Source organism: Pocillopora verrucosa, chromosome 10 (genome assembly GCF_036669915.1).
Source record: "Pocillopora verrucosa isolate sample1 chromosome 10, ASM3666991v2, whole genome shotgun sequence".
Classification (NCBI taxonomy): Eukaryota; Metazoa; Cnidaria; class Anthozoa; order Scleractinia; family Pocilloporidae; genus Pocillopora; species Pocillopora verrucosa.
Window position 1 is genome coordinate 9,940,921 of NC_089321.1, and position 18,581 is coordinate 9,959,501.

Here is an 18,581-nt window from a genome sequence, read left to right on the forward strand (position 1 = left end):
GCTTCCTCCTTTTTCCAATTCCTCTCATTACCAAGCGAAGTGTGAGTCAAAGATTTTAAACGGAACGAGAACTTGTTTGTGTCAGGGCAGCAACTGTAACAGAAATCCAATAGAGCCGGTCATAAAAAATATAAAACAAGTTTTCAGGAGAATGAAACCGAAAAATTTGCAACAAACACGTGAGTACAAGACTTTTGTTGAGATTATTTCTTTTAGCAAAGTTTTCTTTCTGTTGAGTATGAAATGGAGGGATAACTTATTAAACTAAAAAGCTCTCAAACAATTTTTGGTTAGGGCAGTATTCAATTAATTGCCTGTCAAAAAACCAAAACCAAAGCTAAGTTATCACAATGACCAATCATAAAAAGGCTTACATCATCATTAGCCAATGAAAAATCAGAGTAAAAGCAGCCACAACTATCAAAATCGCGGGAAAACGCGGGTGACCAAGTTACGATTAGTTTTCGTTTTTCGCCACTAAATTGAAAATTGCTTAATGATCCATCATTCTTTGAAGCGCTTACTGGAAAACAATAATATATCTGGACCAGGGATAGATTCAGTCACGGCACCCTTAACTCCTTTTGTTTCCATGGCATAGAGACTTTAGAGGGGATGTCGTGGTGTTAGTAGTATGAGGTGAGACGGCCATCTAACCATGAGATTTCGGCCTTCATTTAATGCATTTTGGAATCATTAGTGATTATTGCAATCTGATTGGCTCTCAGCAGTGCACATTTTTCTCGAATGGTGCTAAATAGCATCTTTTTCAGTTCAACCTAAGAAAACGGTTGTTTAACAAATAGCCACCAGAATCTGATGTGAAGATGAGCACTTGTTTATCATTTCAGATTAACGCCCTCAGCCCTACAATAATCTCACTTTGGTTTTTTTAATTTTTTTTTTATATTTAGGGAATCTTACTCATCCAAAAGTTTTATCAAGAAAGAAAGAGGAAAGAAAGCCAGAACCTGAGATACAAAAGAAATCAAGTAAAGACACCTCTACAATAACGTGGATCAGTGTCACTGCCGTGCTGATATCAGTTCTTTTCGCAGGGCTGAGGAAAATCGCCTTCGTAAATGTAAAACCATTCTGTGGATTCAAAGTTATCAGACCAGGTTGAAATTTCCTCTGTGACCGGACTGGATGCTCAAAGAAACTATGGAAGATGTGGGAGAGAGAGGGCTTGTAAGCTTAGAGAAAGTGTTGTCCCAAGGAAGATATTATACTGTTTGGAAGGGTCGCATTAAAGAACAGCCTGTTGCTGTCAAGGTTTATCTAGAGGCAACCAAATGTCCTGGCAGAAAGAGCGTGTCATCTACGAGTTATTATCTGGAGATCATCCAAATATTTCTAAGCTAATTTACAATGATCTCTGGGAGAAAAAAGGATGAAACCACTTTGGTTAGCCATAGATTATTGCGAGAATGGTTCACTTCGAGAATACCTGCTGAAGAAAACACTGAGTTGGAATGAAGCAATCTTCTTGGCCAGCGGTATAACAAACGGAGTTGCCTTTCTTCAATCGGAAAGCTTTCCCGATGGTCGCGCGAAAGTTGCTGTCGCCCATCGGGATTTAAAAAGCACGAACATTTTGGTGAGGAAAGATGGAACCAGCGTTATCTCCGACTTTGGCTTGGCTTTGTCTCTGGGTGGTATCGAAGATGGAAGCGAAAAGGTAGGGAGGTTTATTAAAGAGTGCCTGAAGGAGGAAGGAAGGGTGACTGGGGTGCAGTGCGTTATGTTTGGGTAAAAAGACTCTCCCATAATTCCATGCGTAGTGTACCAACTACCAAGGCAATCTCCTACCCAGATCCTACCGTGCAACTGTAACCACTTGGCCATGGAAGGTCTGGGTACGAGACTACTTCAAAACCCTAACAAATGGCAATAAATATTATATTTTGTAGTTTTTGAGGAGAACGGAATGGAAAGGAGAGGGCTTATGGGCGAGAGACGGGAGGGTAGTTCAGATTTCAAGATGAGGGTCTCTTAGAGAGTTTATAGTACTTAAATTCGTCCTCAGGGCCTTCCTAGGAAAAAAGATGTACAATATCTTGTTATTCCGGCTAACTCAGAACAAATTGCTGCTCATCTGACTTTGACAGATGCAAGTTGGCACATACAGGTACATGTCCCCTGAGGAACTGTTAACCACGGTTGACCTGGACAGCACAGAAACCTTTAAACAAATGGATGTCTATTCTATGGCACTGGTGCTTTGGGAGATTGTTTCACGGTGCGCAGTTGCAGGTAAGGTAACTTTTCAAGCCTATGCTGAACATGCAAATTTTCTTTCCTAAATCGAAAATAAAAAAAAACAATTAAGAACGATGTTGTCTTCGGGCATATTTGTCCCGTTCTCGATTTTCAAGATGGCGGTCTCGGGCGACGACCCAGCTCAGTGATTGGTACAGGCTGTGTTATCGGTCAGTAACCCGATTTCAGCACCAATCATAGCCTTTACAATTTCCTCAAATGTGATTGGTGCATCAGCTGCTTTATTTTTCTCTAATCATTCTGCACAGTTTTAATCGAACAGTGTTATTGGACAGTTGGCTGTAATCGGATACCTGTAATCGGACAGTTAAAGCAGCCAATCATATTAGGTCCATTCAACTTACTCCACCAATCACTGAATTGATCACAATAACCATAACAACAACCACTTATCCTGAAAAAAAAAAGGAAAAAAGCCAGGGAATTTTCAAAATGGAGGAATTTTTTACTTAGGACATTGTCTGTACCGGAGATGTTTGTCCTAAATGTATTTGTTTTGTGTGACGTCGTCCAATTCTGTCTATAATCATACTCGTGATTGACAAATCGGACTTCTGCTTCGAATTGTCTGATTTTGTTTATCGTTCGTATGATAACAGACCGAATCGAACTTCACTCAGTCCTATTGCCATTATTAAGTATTAGTGGTCGTCCGCTTTTTTTGTCACTCCTATGTTTGCAAACCGAATTGGACTCCACTTAGTCCTATTACCATTATTAATAAGATAGCGCGCAAGCCATGCTTGTAATTGGAAAATGTAAACGGACATTTTAAGCGTCATGCCTGTGTGATTTGAAAGTTCGCGCCATTCGTTCTCGTTGTTTCGTCCAACTCTGTCCGTGATCATTCTCGTGAGTAGTAAGTCAGACTCCTGCTTCACGGTCCTCCGAGCATATGAATCACTCGTATAATTACAAACCGAGTTTGACTGCACGTGGTTCTTTTACTGTTATCGAAAACAAAAGGAAATCTTGTGGTCCATTTTCTTTCAGATCATAGCCCAGGTTCCTATAAGCTACCGTTTGGGGAAGTGGTTGATTCCGATGCAACATTGAGTGTTATGGTTGAAGTTGTTGCCCTAAAGCAGTGCAGGCCACAATTTCCATGCACTAGCCACGAGGTAAGGTTTGATCACAGAATGTAATATTACTCTCTAACAATGTTTGTATGATAAGCTGATTTTGTACACACGAATTTTTCGATTGGCTTTTACTCATGATCTGTTAGAAGACACAGGCGTAGATGACGTCACCATTGACAACATTTTGCATTTTCATCATTTAAAACAAGTAGATTCCATTTTGACGTGTGTCTGTACAGTTATAGATGACCGAGTGACGCCAAAATGTGGCAAGCACATCGGTGATACACGCAGCTACCCACTCCTGTGCCTCTTTTTAGTTCTGACCTTATTTTGATGTCTGCACTGATCTATTACTTAACGAACGCACGGCGACATGGAATCTATATGTTAATTATTCAGTGGACTGAATATTACGCGAGTTCTGATTGGTCATTTCCCGTGATCTATTATAATAAATACGGATGACTTTCGTTATACAATTAAAACTGTTTTCTTTGCTTTGAACAGCATTGTAAGGAAAGACTTTGAAAAAAACAAAACAAAAACAATTAATAACTGAGAGTACATGTAGCGTTCAATCAATTTAAAGATCAAGGTAAAGAAACCCAATTCTTCCTCTTTGAATTATTACTACCGCTATGGGGAAAATTTGAATTTTTCACAAATGATTCTCTTGGTGTGCCATTTTTTGTTAACCGTCGACCACATTTTGGTGCCATCTTTTACATATAGCAGAATGACATTTTCTTCTTTCGTTTTTCATCACTTTGGATTAAAGTAAGATCAGAGTGTCAAAATCCACCAGCTTCATCACCCTCCCCTCCCCAATAATTTGCTTTTTGACTGTTCCTTTCCGGTCTCCCTCTGCCAAATAAGATCATGAAATTTTATAAAATCGTACTGCTCTGGAAGCAGTTAAAACTTGGCCGGAAGTCCTTTATCATTTGTAAATGACTAAACAATCGTATTTACTGATAATTTATTATCTTTCAATTACATAGGGATTAAAAATGTTCTGTCAGACAGTACAAGAATGTTGGGATCCAGACCCCGAGGCTCGTCTCACGGCAGACTGTGCTCTAATGAGACTCAAGGAACTGCTAACGATGGCACATGCGCCGTGATAAAGGTTGTGATGAACCTGAAACGTTCAGGCGAGCCCAATTTTGCTCCTGGACAAGTGCAGCCCTATTAAGACTTTCTAGAACCTTTACTTAGCCAATAACACAAGATTTCCCCGCCGGATTGCGGCACACAGGTCTGCAAGGCGTACAAACAGTTGATAAATGTGAATAATAGATTAATGATTCGATTGCACTAAACGATCGAACCAAACTAAATAAGTTGAAGTGTCTAAAAGATAAATATGGATGTATTCGAAACAAAGACCATAACTTGTGGCCACAAGGTGTTGCTTGACTTTAAAGAGCTGACCAAGAACGAATTTTGAGAGCTAAAAGGAAATTAAGGAATCGTACCTTCTAGAAAAAAACATGCGCGACCCTTCTAGAGTGGCTTGCGAGCTGGTCTTCATTCTTAGCGCTTCGGCACGGGCGCTTCTTTGAAAATATAAAGCCTTCTGCTACGCGGGCCGGGCCGGGCCGGGCCGGCGAGAGGTTTGCAAGGGGTATGGGTTCCAGCACTAATGTTTATCCGTCCCAGGTCCCCCGCTAACCTCTACCGAACTCTGATGACTCGTTCCAAATCTTCCCGTAGGTGGAGAAAGGCGTGTCCTGCAGCGCTAATGAGAGCCTTCTCGCAAACAACTTCTGCACTTACGCAAAACAAGTCACGCAAGCCAGCGCAGACTTCCGATAGCTACAAGAAAGTTGTCATCCTAGTAACGGCACACTCTTTCTCCATATTTTCTGTCCCTAATATTATGTCAAACAAATCTCCAATTCCGGAAATGTTAAGGATTGCTCAGGTAACGAACTGGAATGAGAAAAATGTGATCACATCGAGTTAACCTCAAATTAAACTCTGCTCAGGGCGAGTGAAAGAGTAGAGAAACATCGATTCCATTGCAGAGTCATTTTAGCAAGATAAAACGCCTTTCACCGATCAGTATAAAGGAATTTTAATGACACAGTTCACAAGCTCACAAACGCAGTTTCATCGCGTGATTAAATAACGTTCAAACACGTGAAGTTAGAGACACCTTGACAACTAATGTACAGTAAGAGCACATTGGTGCAACGCATCCGGCATGAATACAGTAATCTTCAGTCTGTTTACACGAAAAGTTTTAAAATTTCCCAATACCTATCACTCCGTTCTTGATCATCTCCTTTCGTGACAAAGAGATCATTCAGATTAAAAAGTATCTCAATTTTAACTGACCCTTGACATTGCATGTACCCAGTTTCAAAGCACGCAATTGTTCGACATAGAGGATTTTCTGTATCTCTCGTGTCACGAGCTAAGCCACAAAAACAATACATCATTCAGAGGCTGCTCTAGCAGACATTTGATCGCCGCATGAATGCGCCTCACAATTCCTTCACCGAGCCCGCAGATTCTGTTTCACCAGCAGGCAGGTTTCACTAGGTGAAGTTCGTCTTTTCCGAAAGTTACGGGTCTTTGTCGGGCTCTTCGCTGGTGTGTTATGCAGTAAACGAGCAATTTGCACCACGAAGGAATCCTCTGGGAGATCTGTCTGTCAAACATGGTCTCTAAAAGCAACCTGTCGTTGATTCTGCATTTCCTCCTCATAGTTTGTCTTCTAAACGATGTGGACGCCCAAACAACCGCTCCTGGAGGCGAAGAAGAAGGAGGAGGAGAAGGAGAAGGAAATGGAGGAAAAGAAGGTAAGATTAGCCGGTTTAATAAACAACATTGCTGTGAATTACGACAGTATGCATCTTCGTAGATACACAGCTCTTTGCATGCACATCACATTTCTGCGGCTTAAACATTTAGTGAGTGTCTGAAATGCCATGAAATGGTTGACCTTCGCAATTATCACTTAGATTGTTGAAAACTAAGAAAATATTTTTTGTTTAACTACTGCTAGTTACATTAAAAACCCTACAAGACAAGGAGGACAATTATGAGAGTGAATTATGTAAACTTCACCAAATTTACCTATTTTACAAATGTAATTATGCAATGTGGAAAGTTTCGCACTCAAAGGCTGCTTTTATTAAAACAAAAATCTATTGAGGAATTTTGATTATGGATTCTGCAGCTTCGACAATAAAAGCTGAAATGGAAGGGATAAATATGCTTTCCGAAGGTTTTTTTACGTGCAGAATGCATTTCTTTGGAAGGTTTTTCTGTTAGCTTATTTCAAGCGCGAGTACAAATGAAGAAACAAAAGGCATTGTTGGGTTGGATACATTATAATTGCTCTCTGTCGCCGAAAGGTTCCATGATTAGTTGTAAACAGTGAATAGGGCTCAAATAATAAACATTGAGACGAAATTGAGACCAGCGTTTAGACAACAGACGGTTAAACGAATGTAAAGTTCATAACTTCAATGCCAAGTTATGTATCAAAGAGCTAATATGTTAAATCCAACTCACGCAATCGATAGAAAAATTATCACGAAAGATTATAGTCAAGTGCAAGATTCGATCGCTCCGAATTCAAAGCGAGATGCTGAAAATTCTACCCGCTAGGGAATGTTTCTTAACAGTTTTCAAAGCCTTTTAGGTTCACAAAGAATGCGAATAAATATTTTCAATCCAAAACGGTCAATTGATACGTGTAGCAAGCGGCAATGGTTTGCGTCCAGCAGTTTTAACAATAGAGCATTTTCTGCAAACTGTCTCCTAAAAATAATACTCACTATACATCTATAAGTTACCGCGACGAGAATTATACCAGCAAATAACAAGCCGAAGTTCATTTGCTTAGGGTTAATCTTACGACGTTATTTCAGTCAGGCGTTTTTTCAGCCAGAAAAAATTTCCAGCTAGGAAAATACAGACAGAAGGCTGTTATATTCATGAATCCTTGTTTTACAAAAGTTTGTGAAGACGAGCAATTTCGTAATGTCGTTTCCCGATTATGTGAGTTCCAGTGATTTGAAATTTTTTTTAATTTGTGCTACGTACTTTCGCAATATGGATTTGTTTTTCTTTTTGATCGATTTTTAAGTTTGGTTCACAAATTTCGAGAAAGGAGTATTGTTCTAGTACTGGTTTGATTGTGTTACATCAGAATCATGGATTCCTGTCGCCAACAAAAACTGAGAACAGCGCGTCCCTGGTAAAAAAAAAACACTCGCTGCACCTACATATTTCTAAATTTTAGAATAAAGTAAAAACCTCACATTACTTTTAAAACCTATTTCAATCCAATTTCGTCTAAAAAGAGCTGTATTTGCAGAAATATTTGCCTCACAGGGGTTGTTGGCTATAAAACTTATAAACCCATGAATACGAGAAAAGTTAATCAATTATTGATAGTTTAAAGTTCAGTACATCTATACTATAAGAACGCAAAAAAACAATTCTGGTTTTCTAGACACCAGTCCGTCATTGAACGGTAGAAATTGAGATTTATCTAAGAGAGGGAAGTGCAAAAGCCAGTATTTATAGTTTTCCAATCAGAAGTCACACTTTTTATTGATTAAATTCTGTTAAAATAAGGTGATGTGAATAAGTGTTGAACGTAAAAGTAACTCAACTGTATGAGAACTCTCCTATATCAACACATTCGTTAACATACTCGTTACACTTGTTTCTAAACGATCCCAGTTTTCTTCAGAGTCCTCAAGAATTTCCAGTCTGTATATGAATATTGTAATCAACTGATTAAAGACGAATCATTCCCAGACAACCGTTCACTACGTGTAGACAAAGGGCCAAGTAACATGTTGTTTTTAAATATTGTTCACTTACGCTCCTACCAGATTTTCCATTCGTTTCACTCTCACCATTATGGTAACTTTCAAATGATTGTATCATTTTATTCAAGCACAAATTATGAGACATCTTCTGGTAACAAAAACTTTGTCTTTCCAAAAATATTTAATTTAAATGGTTCAAAAGAGAAATCTTTCGTAAAATCGCAATATTTGAGTAAAGCGGAATACAGCTTATTTGCCACCCTCACAATCTCGAAACAAACGTGTCGCGAAAATTTAACAGAAACAGCTATTTTATGTTTCACGTGGATTATGTTTCTTTTCGTACGTGAGTTTTAATAGTATCCTGCTTATTTAATTCTGCAGGACTTCGTTGTTTCTTGCGCACCGAAAAAACTTTTACACAACTCATTCTCGTCAAAATCAGCCATGGCTCCTTAATGTTTTTCAACGAAAGATATCACAGACCACTATGAGCCGAACTTTTCTTGGTAACCAGAATTAATCCTTTAAACGTTAAGAGTGACTAGCATCTAATTTCTCCTCGTGATATCTCCCATGAATCACACTTTGAGTTTACAAGAATAAAAGAAATAATCACCAACTAAAGAAGCTTTTGATTGTTATAAAAATTCTCCCTGTTAGCACCTTAGGAAATGTATGGAGAATTTGCATACTGATGTAGCGGAATGGGTTAGGTTAGCCAAGAACTTTGTGTCCTGTCTGCATGGGAAGTTTGCCCCTGGCTAAGGCATCGCAATTTCTGCATGGCAACTGTCTAAAAAGAAATGGCAGCTCTCTAAGCGCGTTGAACGAGGCGCTTTCAAATTTATTCTGTAGCAACAGTGACGTCGCCAGGATTTTTCAAAGAGGTGGGAGGGGAGGTTTATGGTCAAGAGTGAATTCCACACATCTTTCTTGAACTGGGTCATACCGCTTCTCTTCGGATAGCGTATTTTGCAAAGAGTAAGATTTTTTTGTAACTGAATCAAGAAAAATTTATCGTACCGGGGGGAAAGGGATTTGGGACATATCAAGACCCCCTACCCCTGATCAATGCTCACGTGGGAAGTTACCAGCCTACCCTCTAATGCAATGGTGTTGAAAGTTTTAAAAGAAGAGAATGACGAGGTTGCACACCTTGGCAAGCAGACAATATAAAGGCTGGATGGAAAATCCTATCCAGGGGGATTGGGAATACTTCTGCGAGCTTCATGCGACAAAAACCAGGATAAGCTCTGGCTAAATAGGCGACTCAACTCGCTGATCCCCCCTGAAATGATGAGTGTGTTGCTTGTTTTACCAACAGCATGTGACAAAGATTTTGATTTGACCTTCGTGATTGATGGCAGTGGAAGTATTGAGCAGGCCGGAAAAGGGAATTTTAAGAAGGTGAAGGACTTTGTGAAAAGAATCATAGGGGGATTCAACATTGGAGAAGACAAAACCCATGTTGGTGCCGTGATCTACTCTTCTAGCCAGTATGTTAAAAAAGTCTTTGGGTTAGATAGCTACTTCAATTTAGCATCTCTTGAAAGGGCCATTGACAAAATTCCATACCCCTCAGGGGGTACATTCACGGGGAAAGCCATTTCATTGGCCACCACAGAAATCTATACAAGCAGTAAAGATAGGTCTGACATACCAAATGTCTGCATAGTCATCACTGATGGCAAAGCCACAGACTCCATTGAAGAGGCATCAAGGACACTTAGATCAAAGGGGACCACTATAATTGCCATTGGTGTAGGACAAAATTATGATGAAGCAGAGTTGATAAAAATGGCTGGAAGCCGAAGCAACGTCTACACAGCTGACTTCTCAGACCTGGGCACTGTCATAGAAGACATTAAGCAGTCTGCTTGCCAAGGTTGGTCTTACTCTCAGCGAGGTCTTTGGGCTTTGAGAAATATGTCAAGAAATGATGGAATTTTTATCTTTCCTGTCATAAAGTATGAATGAAAATTTACTCCTTTTTGCATTTTTAGATTCCAAAGATTGTCTTCAAATGTTCCGAAAATTTGACTGAGGAATAATAATAATAAAAGAACAGTATAATAATAATGATAATAATAATAATAATAATAATAATAATAATAATAATAATAGATGTGTCATTTTGTAAACAACTCAGTAACCTGGCTGCATGCCTATTAACCAACAATCTTATTTTAATTCTTCCCTTCAGCTGTTACACATTTTCTTGCAAATTAAGTTTGAGAATTTGGTGTTAGATCTTCTAACTGATAAGTTTGAGTATTCTCATTACCTATTTGTTGGGTAATGCATGGATATTAAAGGGAGAAGTTACATTTAAATCAATTTGGGAGTTAAAGGCTTAAATGGCTGGAAATCAAGCAGTCGGGCTGTGATTAAAAAACAAATGCAATTTTGACAACATAAATGAGTATCATTGAGGCATGCTATTTGTGAAAGAGGTGTTTGAAACAAACTTCCACAGTTCTCTGTTATTTTCCGTTCTTTTTGATGTGGTTAAACCTTTAATAACTTGGAAACCTTACTAATTTGGATAAGGACAATTTGAAACAATCATCAAACACTTTGGATTGCCTTTTTTCTTCTCTAAGGCATAAATTCCTATTAGAAACTTTGTCCCATGCATGCTATACGTAAATAATTAAACACCAGTGCTTCTTTCACAACAAAAGTTTATCAACTTTGTTTATTTTTCTCTTACTTATAAGACTCTAATTGTATGCATGTTTTGCATTTTTTTGTTTTCTTTGTACAGCTGACCAGCCTCCGTTACCTCCTCAAAGGGTAACTATGAGTTAATTGTTGTACTGTTGGAGAGATACTGTAAAAATTTGTACAAATTATCTTTCCATGTGGTTTCAATTTTTTCTGTTTGCTAAATGCCATAATGTTCTCTTACTGGATTAAAACCTACTGGTTTAACAACCAGATGTTTCCTCCTCCAAGGTCCAAACTATTAATGTTTAAAAAAATGCCATGGGCGTTTAATTGAGAAAATATGGTAGTTTGATTTTCATACGTACAGCCAAAATTGCTTAATGGCCTGTAGGCCTGTTCCATTGTGCCTGGCAACTTTCAAGCAATTTTAGGTGTTTGGAACAATTTTTGGCGATTCTGGCATCTTTGAGCAGCTTTTCACAAAATCTAGGTTTAGAGCACACATCAAATACGAAAAAGTCAACTATTTCATAAAGGACTCAATTTATGCAAATTTATTGAATGATTACCGACCTTTTGAACACATAACCTGTCAGTTGACAACGTCACGTTCTGTAAGACGCCACATGGTTCATGTGTTTTGTTCCGTTACGATTAATGAATCTCTAATTTTTGCCCATAATTACGACCGACTCCTCCAATTAACGTTTATATAAAAACATCAGGACATTTGGATAGCAACTTAAGACGTTTGGGTGGCACCTTTAGTAATTTTTAGGCAATTTTTTAAAGCAGCTTTTTAGCATTCTAGTGAGCAACTTTGCAGCATATTACGGGCACAATCGGGACATGCCTGGATGGATGCCATTTAACCTTCAGCTAATTTTTCATCCAACATTCGCAACCTTTGGTCTAATTTCAATATTTTGTCTTTCTTAGATTGGGCCCCCTGGCGATCCTGGACCGAAAGGAGATAAGGTAGCTGGATTTTAATTACCTGTGAATCTACTCCGCAGTGAATATATTTAGTCGCATCAACTCTCTGCGTCGGCGAATGCAGGCACATGTTCAGCAGCTTCAACTGATTTAGTACGCTGTATAAGACTACTTACAGTGTATCTAAATTGTGCAAGTTATGATGGTCGCTCAGGGATAGAGTCTAACTGGGCGAAATCTTTAGATTTAGCGGATTATTTTGCCATTCAGTTAGCTCCAAGGACTATTTTGTGTTAGCATGTTATATCCTTTACACATATGTAGTATCTAGCTGGTATAATAATCAACTTTGTGAGAATCAATTTCGCGTTTTTCAAAGATTAAAACTTTTCACGAGTGCACTTCAAAGATTCTCTAATCTTTGAATTGAAGGTATTTTGGTTAATCTTTACAGTTGAGCCATTTACGCCCTAACATCAGTATTCAAGTTCTCAGTACTCTTGTTTACACATTTCCGATGGTATTTACAAGGGGAATTTGTATAGGTAATCACATGAGGCCAAGTACTATTAAGGATTAATTGCACGAGAGTTTTCAAAATTTTCCAAAATTGCCCGAGTCGCGAAGCGACGAGGGCAATTTGGAAAATTTTGAAAACTCAAGTGCAATTAATCCTTAATAGTATGAGGTCTCATGGGATTACTTGTTTATCAATAAAGGGCAAAATTATGCAACGGATTAGCCAATCATTAACAGGTAATCATGCCCTCTCTTGATTACTAAAAATGCCCTAGATTAAGAAAAAATGCCCTCTCTCTCAACCAATCAGCGCTCAGTAATTTTGCCCTTTATTGATAAGTCTAATAATCGAGTGCTTCAATCTTGAGTTTGCAATAATTTCCTTTATTTTCATGAACTTAATGTTTGCTTTAACATACACCAAGCGACATTGTCTAAAGTAATACCAAATTCTCAGAGAAGAAATGAGAAAAAATGATCTTAGGAGTGAAGTGGTTAACTCAAGGCCTGAATCTGGAGTGTCCTTTTCAGTCCCTGAATGGTTTCCTACTTGGGATTAATTGATTGATGTAGAAAATATGCAAGCTAATAATGTATGCACAAAATTAACAATGATTTATTTTGATTTTTTTAGGGAGATCAAGGACCTACTGGAGATGCAGGACCAGGAGGTCTGAGAGGGGATTCGGTATGGAGTGCTTCCCATGTATTATTTAAAAAGGATGAATAAGTAACTTAAAAATTTGTTTGCCTGGAGAGTGGAAAGCTGTACAAGCAAAGACGACAAAGAGAGATTATTTGTAAAATTCAGGCTCTAAGCTTATAAAAATCTTTGCCAAAAATAATGATAAAGAGAACAATAATGTCAATGTCAGTATCAATTTTTTTAAGTTATAGTTTTTTTGAAGGACCAAAATGTTATTTCTGGTAACCACTTTCCAACTTTTAGGAAGTCATATGACAACTTGGAAAAGTGATTTTGAGGGCATTTTGTCAAGTTTTCACTATAGTTAATAATAGTTAAATCTCAACAAAATGGCTTGAAATCACTACCAGAGAACAAAAATAACAAAAGCTACCCTTTTTGAAGGTTAGAGTTTATTTGCTATATTATTTATGGAGTTACAGAGCAGAGCCTAAACTCCTTTACAAAGCTTTATAAAATTATCCTCTTATAGAGAGCTTAGGGACTTTGTGAGAACAGCATTCAATAAGAGAGTTGCAGTAGCCAGCAAAAATGGTTTGTCTGCCATCTTTAGCCTGCTCCTTTTCACTTAATTTTACTATAATTAGTTGTGAAAAACCCTATAATGATTAAAATAGCATAATATTATCCTTGCATAGAAAGCTTGGGTACCAATTGAACCAATTACTTATTTATTACTTATTTGTCAGTTTTAATGCAACCATTTTTATGTGAGTAGGGTGCTGATGGACCAGATGGTCCTCAAGGTGTTCAGGGCCCTCCAGGACTTCAAGGACCTCCTGGACCTCCAGGGCCCATCATAACAGTCCCTCCTGGTGAACCTGGTGGTGGTCCAGATGAAGGTGGACCTGACCCAATTTCCCTTGGAGAGGTAATTATGTCAATCTGTGAATTACTGTGTAATCTGAAACTAGGTGTTTTTTTGTTTTTTTTTGTGGTGCTTAATTTCTAAAGTTTCAAATTGTGCAGTTCTCCTAATGATTAGTATTGAGCATTGGGGAAATGGGGTCTACAATCAATTTTGTCTATAAGCCAAACAATTTTTATACAAATTAAAATTAAAGTTGAGCAAAGTTTGAGACAATTAGTGGGGGTTTAACTTATGGTTGAGAGTTTTTGAAAAAATTTATATGAATAGGCATGTATTCACTCATTACCCAAGCTAAATTGAGAGTGTGACTGTACACAAGAAAAGAAGTAGCTGAGTGTGATTTTCCCCTTTTTGGTTATATTAAGGAACATGACAACTTGTAGGCGCATGCAAAGAAGGCAGAATAGATTAACAACTATGTGCCATTACTTTCCAAGAGCTGCATTCTTAAAAAAAAACACAAGGACTGACTATCTTTGGTTTGGTGCAACTCAACCCAGGCCGACCCAGTAGTTCGAGCAGAAAAAAAACTTGGTCTGCAACTTACATTACTGACATCATACTTGATTAGTCAGAGGTCTATAGAATCAGTTTTTTTTTCATGGTGATTTTATCTGAAGTTTTTAATTGTGGATGTAATTATGGTGAAAAAATTTCTTGACACAGTGGCTCTCTCCACCCTCAAGTTTAAATGGCAGCTGCTGGATTGTCAGAGGATCATGTTGAAATGGGGGGAGGGGAGAGTGGGGTAACCTTGCATCTCATGAAGTATTAACCACTTAGATAGTGCATGTTTATATGTATAGGTTTTCAACTGAAAGTGAAGTTAGGATAAATTATTCAATGTTGAACTCATTTTTGTCTTTTCAAACAAAAGTCACATGCAAAAATTTTGTAACCTTTGAATGCTTTCTGAAAAAATTTCTTGACACAGTGGCTCTCTCCACCCATGAGTTTAAACGGGAGCTGCTGGATTGTCAGAGGATCATGTTGAAATGGGGGGGAAGGGGGGGGGTAGAGAAAGGAGAGTGGAGTAACCTTGCATCCCATTCAGGGGGAGTAGTAATGCTTAATTGCTTCATGCCATCGGTAAACTGCATGTGGCTGGATGGACTACTTGGTTTCAGTGCACCAGTGTGTCTTTTAGACACAGCCTGATGGGTAATATTATAATTAATGGGTTAATTTTTTTGTATCTTTTAAGATAAGTAATAACCAAGATGCCAAAGGACCAATAGGAATAATTCGAAGAGTTAAAGGAGAAAAAGGGGCAGATGTAAGTTATGGTGTCATGATTGTCATAGTGATTCTCCTCTCATGTTCAAATATGCAGCCTGGTAAAGTTGTTGAGAGAAGTCAATGTATTATCACAGCAACCAACTGCTGTATTGCTTTCCTATTCACTTGTGTTCTGGATAATATATAGATTTAGCCAAGCCTAAAAGTGGAGCTCGCATTTTTTTTTTCCTGCGCGTCTCAAGGTCACAATGCCTTGCCCCAGCCAGGACTAGAACCCGGGTCGTCCGACTTGGAGCCCAGTGCACTGACCACTGGACTACTGAACAAAGCCGTGGCATTGATGTGCCCACAGTACAGTTGACCACGCATGTTAAAAGTAGCACCTTGTACGGTTGTAACACTTGAGGTGTAGCCGAGAGCAACTCTAGCTTCTTGAGTGCTTTCCAAACTTCCCAAGTGCTTCATATCTCAATGAACACACAGCTGACATATGAACCAATTGTTTTATAACATTTTTGACCCAATGGAAAATTTTTTTCTCAAGGGATTTTTTGCTGACGTCATGAGCGTGCACAATAGGAATATGAGGCACGCTTGTGCAATTGAATTTGATTACACAAATTTACTAGCTATGTTGTAATACCTGTTTGTTTGACAATATATGGATATTATAGGGATAAGTTAGATGCTAATCACTTCTGGGGGCTAAAGGCTTTAGAATGGTAAAGTGGTCTATGATCACTTACAATTTTTTAAGTTACTTTTTGGATTAATTTTCAGGGTCCCAGTGGTTCAATAGGACCTACTGGTATAGCAGGGCCAGAGGTAGGTTAAACCCTTTACACTCAGACATCAGTATAGTAAGATATTCTTGATACTGTTTTTAATCTCAGTGTATTATTTTTGCAGTGGGGGGATGGGAGGAGAAGAGCAGGGTATGGGGAAGTGGGGAATTTTTTATCCCCTTTTCCTCCCATTTGTTGAACCCGTTGTATCATGTATGATCATTTTACTTCCAAATTGCATGTTCACTGTGTATTTCAAAAGTTTTGAAACCTGGAATACCTTGTACAGAAATAAATGTTAGCCACATTTACTGCTCTTTCTTTTCAGGGAGAAATGGGAGCTCCTGGACAGATTGGTCCACCTGGAGTAAATGGCCAAGCAGTGAGTTTCACATGTGATCAATTCCTCTATTCTTCTGACCATAAATTTGATCTACTGTAACTGTGATGCTGTCAGGAGAAGTTAGTTGTTGAATGGTTAAGAAATGATGTTTTGACCGATTATAGTGTATGAATCTGTTGCCAATGAGTGATAAAGAAATGACCTGACCTGAGTGGGCAGCTTTATTGAATTGTACTTGTGCTGGAAAGATGACTTGTTGCAAAGGGACACACCCTTTTAGGGTTGGTCCAGGGGTATGGTCCCCACCCTCCCACCTCCCAAAAAAAAAAATGGTATTTGAAATTCTCTGAGAGATGATTTCAAGCATTCTGAGGCACATTTGAATAGTGGTAACCTTTTTCAGCCTTACTTTGACTCAGTTTATAAAACACTTATTGTCTGTCTTTGATCACAATTAAAAAAGAAGCCATCTCAAAATGGTTTTACAGCTTGCTGGTTTTTGTGGCTAATTGGCTTGTAATGATAATCCTGACTACATATTGGTGATATATAGATAAAGAAATTAAACAGTTACTCTTAGGGGCTAAGGAACTATAGGCAACCTTGTCTGCTTGCAGTGTACTAGTGAAAGTTGGGCCTTGGTCATTTTTGGTCCATACTGCCACAATCTTGGGCCAATATTGCCCAGCATGGCCCCCAAGCTGGGTTAATAACTAAAGATGTTGTTATTTTGAATTAAATCTCAGGGAAAAGCAGGTAAAACAGGCAGCCCAGGTGAACCAGGAATGAATGGAGCAGATGTAAGTACTGTAACACAGTTTGTGTGAGTGATGAAACAGAAAGTGCTTTGTGCACTAATGTGATTCAGGGGTAATATTGTACAAAGAAATTTGATGCTAGTCACTCTATGGGTCAAAAGGTTAAACTGTCCATGCATGCACAATAGGTATACCTACAAACAAAAAAAAAACAAACATCAACCACAGTCTTCTCAGTTGCAACGGTATATAATGGTTCACATGGCTAGTAAAAAAAAAAAAAAAAAAAAGAAATTAGGCTACTAAATTTTAAGCACAAGACTGCAACTTGATGACCAGTCTTGGACAGTTGTGTAGTAGGCTGCAATGCTATTCACCTTTGTGGCTCACTCATTTCAAGTTCTGGAATGATATCATAGATGTTCGACTCCAGACTTATAGTTCACGTCACCAGGAGTTCCATCTTCAAGATATTTCTCTCTACTTGGTGCTGTATCCAGAAATTTGCTTTTAGATCATAATATCATTTGTGAAATAATTTTTAATGATTGCACCTTCAGATCATTTCATACTTTATTATTTCCCAAATTCCACCCCTTGAAATTGCTGATTCTGACTGTCCCATTCATGATAAAAATTAATCCTGCATCTCCTCTCTTTCTACTCTAAATTCCAGGATCTGGGCCTTCAAATGAGCCCAATCCAGAAGCCAGAAAAACCTATTGGGGATCCTCAATTTAAGTCTTACTGAAAACCATCATTTAATATCATTATTGGAATTCACTTTAATTAACATTTGTTATTTTAACAAACTACAGGGTGTACCAGGACCTCCGGGAAATGCTGGGGACCCTGGGGAACCGGGACTAAGTGTAAGATGAACCTTTGATAATGTTTCATTTTTAAAGTATAACTAACATGTCCTATGAGTGATCACTCTTGGTGTAGATTGCCTTCATATTGCAAGTCTTCTTCAGGAAATGCAGTGAAGTCCACTAGTTATCAGTTGACCCTTTAACTCCCAGGTCAAATTTTCAATCCTCCCTACTGTCAACCATACAATTCTTACAATGTTAGTTCAGAGAATTTAGTATTGGATCAAGCAATTATTCCCAAATTGATATTTTTCTTTATTCTCATCACTTATCTGGTTGATATTGTATTGATGTTGTGAGGAGAAATTCTGTCTTGGACACTCACAGGAGTTAAAGGGTTAACCTCAGTCTACAGTTTCACTTTTGGGGAAAATTTGTACCATTCAACAATTTTGTAAGGAACCTCCAAGGCTTTTTATAGGGACATGCTGTTCTTGTTTTATTAGGAATAATATAAGTCCACTCAGCACAAATGAGATAGGAATTAAACAATTTTGCGATAAAGATCAAACAAACAGGAGAAAACTCAACTTCATTGTGTTGCTGTTTAAAAACCACTCAGGTCTCTTCTAGGAGTGTGAATTTAGTACTGAGTTGTTTGTTGATTGAAATGTTTATTCAAAACAAAAGCTGTGCAATCTATACATTGTAATAATTATATCGTTGGAGTGAATGCTTTTCTTGAGTTCCTTGTAATGTGTGTAAGTGA

The 18,581-nt window shown here is 38.2% G+C and overlaps 2 protein-coding genes across 3 annotated transcripts in view; both read left to right on the top strand.

The window, feature by feature from the left end:
- The first annotated feature begins 1,393 nt into the window (after positions 1 to 1,393).
- LOC131799233 (TGF-beta receptor type-2-like) lies at positions 1,394 to 4,626 on the top strand. The gene is made up of 4 exons (XM_059116944.2): positions 1,394 to 1,681; positions 2,112 to 2,256; positions 3,277 to 3,404; positions 4,370 to 4,626. Exons 1-4 carry the CDS (start codon positions 1,394 to 1,396, stop codon positions 4,490 to 4,492), a joined length of 684 nt encoding a protein of 227 aa, XP_058972927.2. The 3' UTR covers positions 4,493 to 4,626.
- A 1,137-nt stretch (positions 4,627 to 5,763) lies between these two features.
- LOC131799231 (collagen alpha-2(I) chain-like) overlaps positions 5,764 to 18,581 on the top strand; it is a 46,214-nt gene continuing 33,396 nt past the window's right edge. The window contains exons 1-11 of one of the 2 annotated variants that reach the window (XM_066173747.1): positions 5,764 to 6,178; positions 9,495 to 10,055; positions 10,938 to 10,966; positions 11,780 to 11,818; positions 12,930 to 12,983; positions 13,720 to 13,872; positions 15,077 to 15,148; positions 15,892 to 15,936; positions 16,225 to 16,278; positions 16,986 to 17,039; positions 17,816 to 17,869. In XM_066173747.1, the coding sequence (XP_066029844.1) occupies positions 6,037 to 6,178; positions 9,495 to 10,055; positions 10,938 to 10,966; positions 11,780 to 11,818; positions 12,930 to 12,983; positions 13,720 to 13,872; positions 15,077 to 15,148; positions 15,892 to 15,936; positions 16,225 to 16,278; positions 16,986 to 17,039; positions 17,816 to 17,869 (1,257 nt within the window). In that variant the 5' untranslated portion in view covers positions 5,764 to 6,036. The remainder of the gene's footprint in view (positions 6,179 to 9,494; positions 10,056 to 10,937; positions 10,967 to 11,779; positions 11,819 to 12,929; positions 12,984 to 13,719; positions 13,873 to 15,076; positions 15,149 to 15,891; positions 15,937 to 16,224; positions 16,279 to 16,985; positions 17,040 to 17,815; positions 17,870 to 18,581) is intronic. The other variant, XM_066173748.1, reaches the window with a different exon arrangement.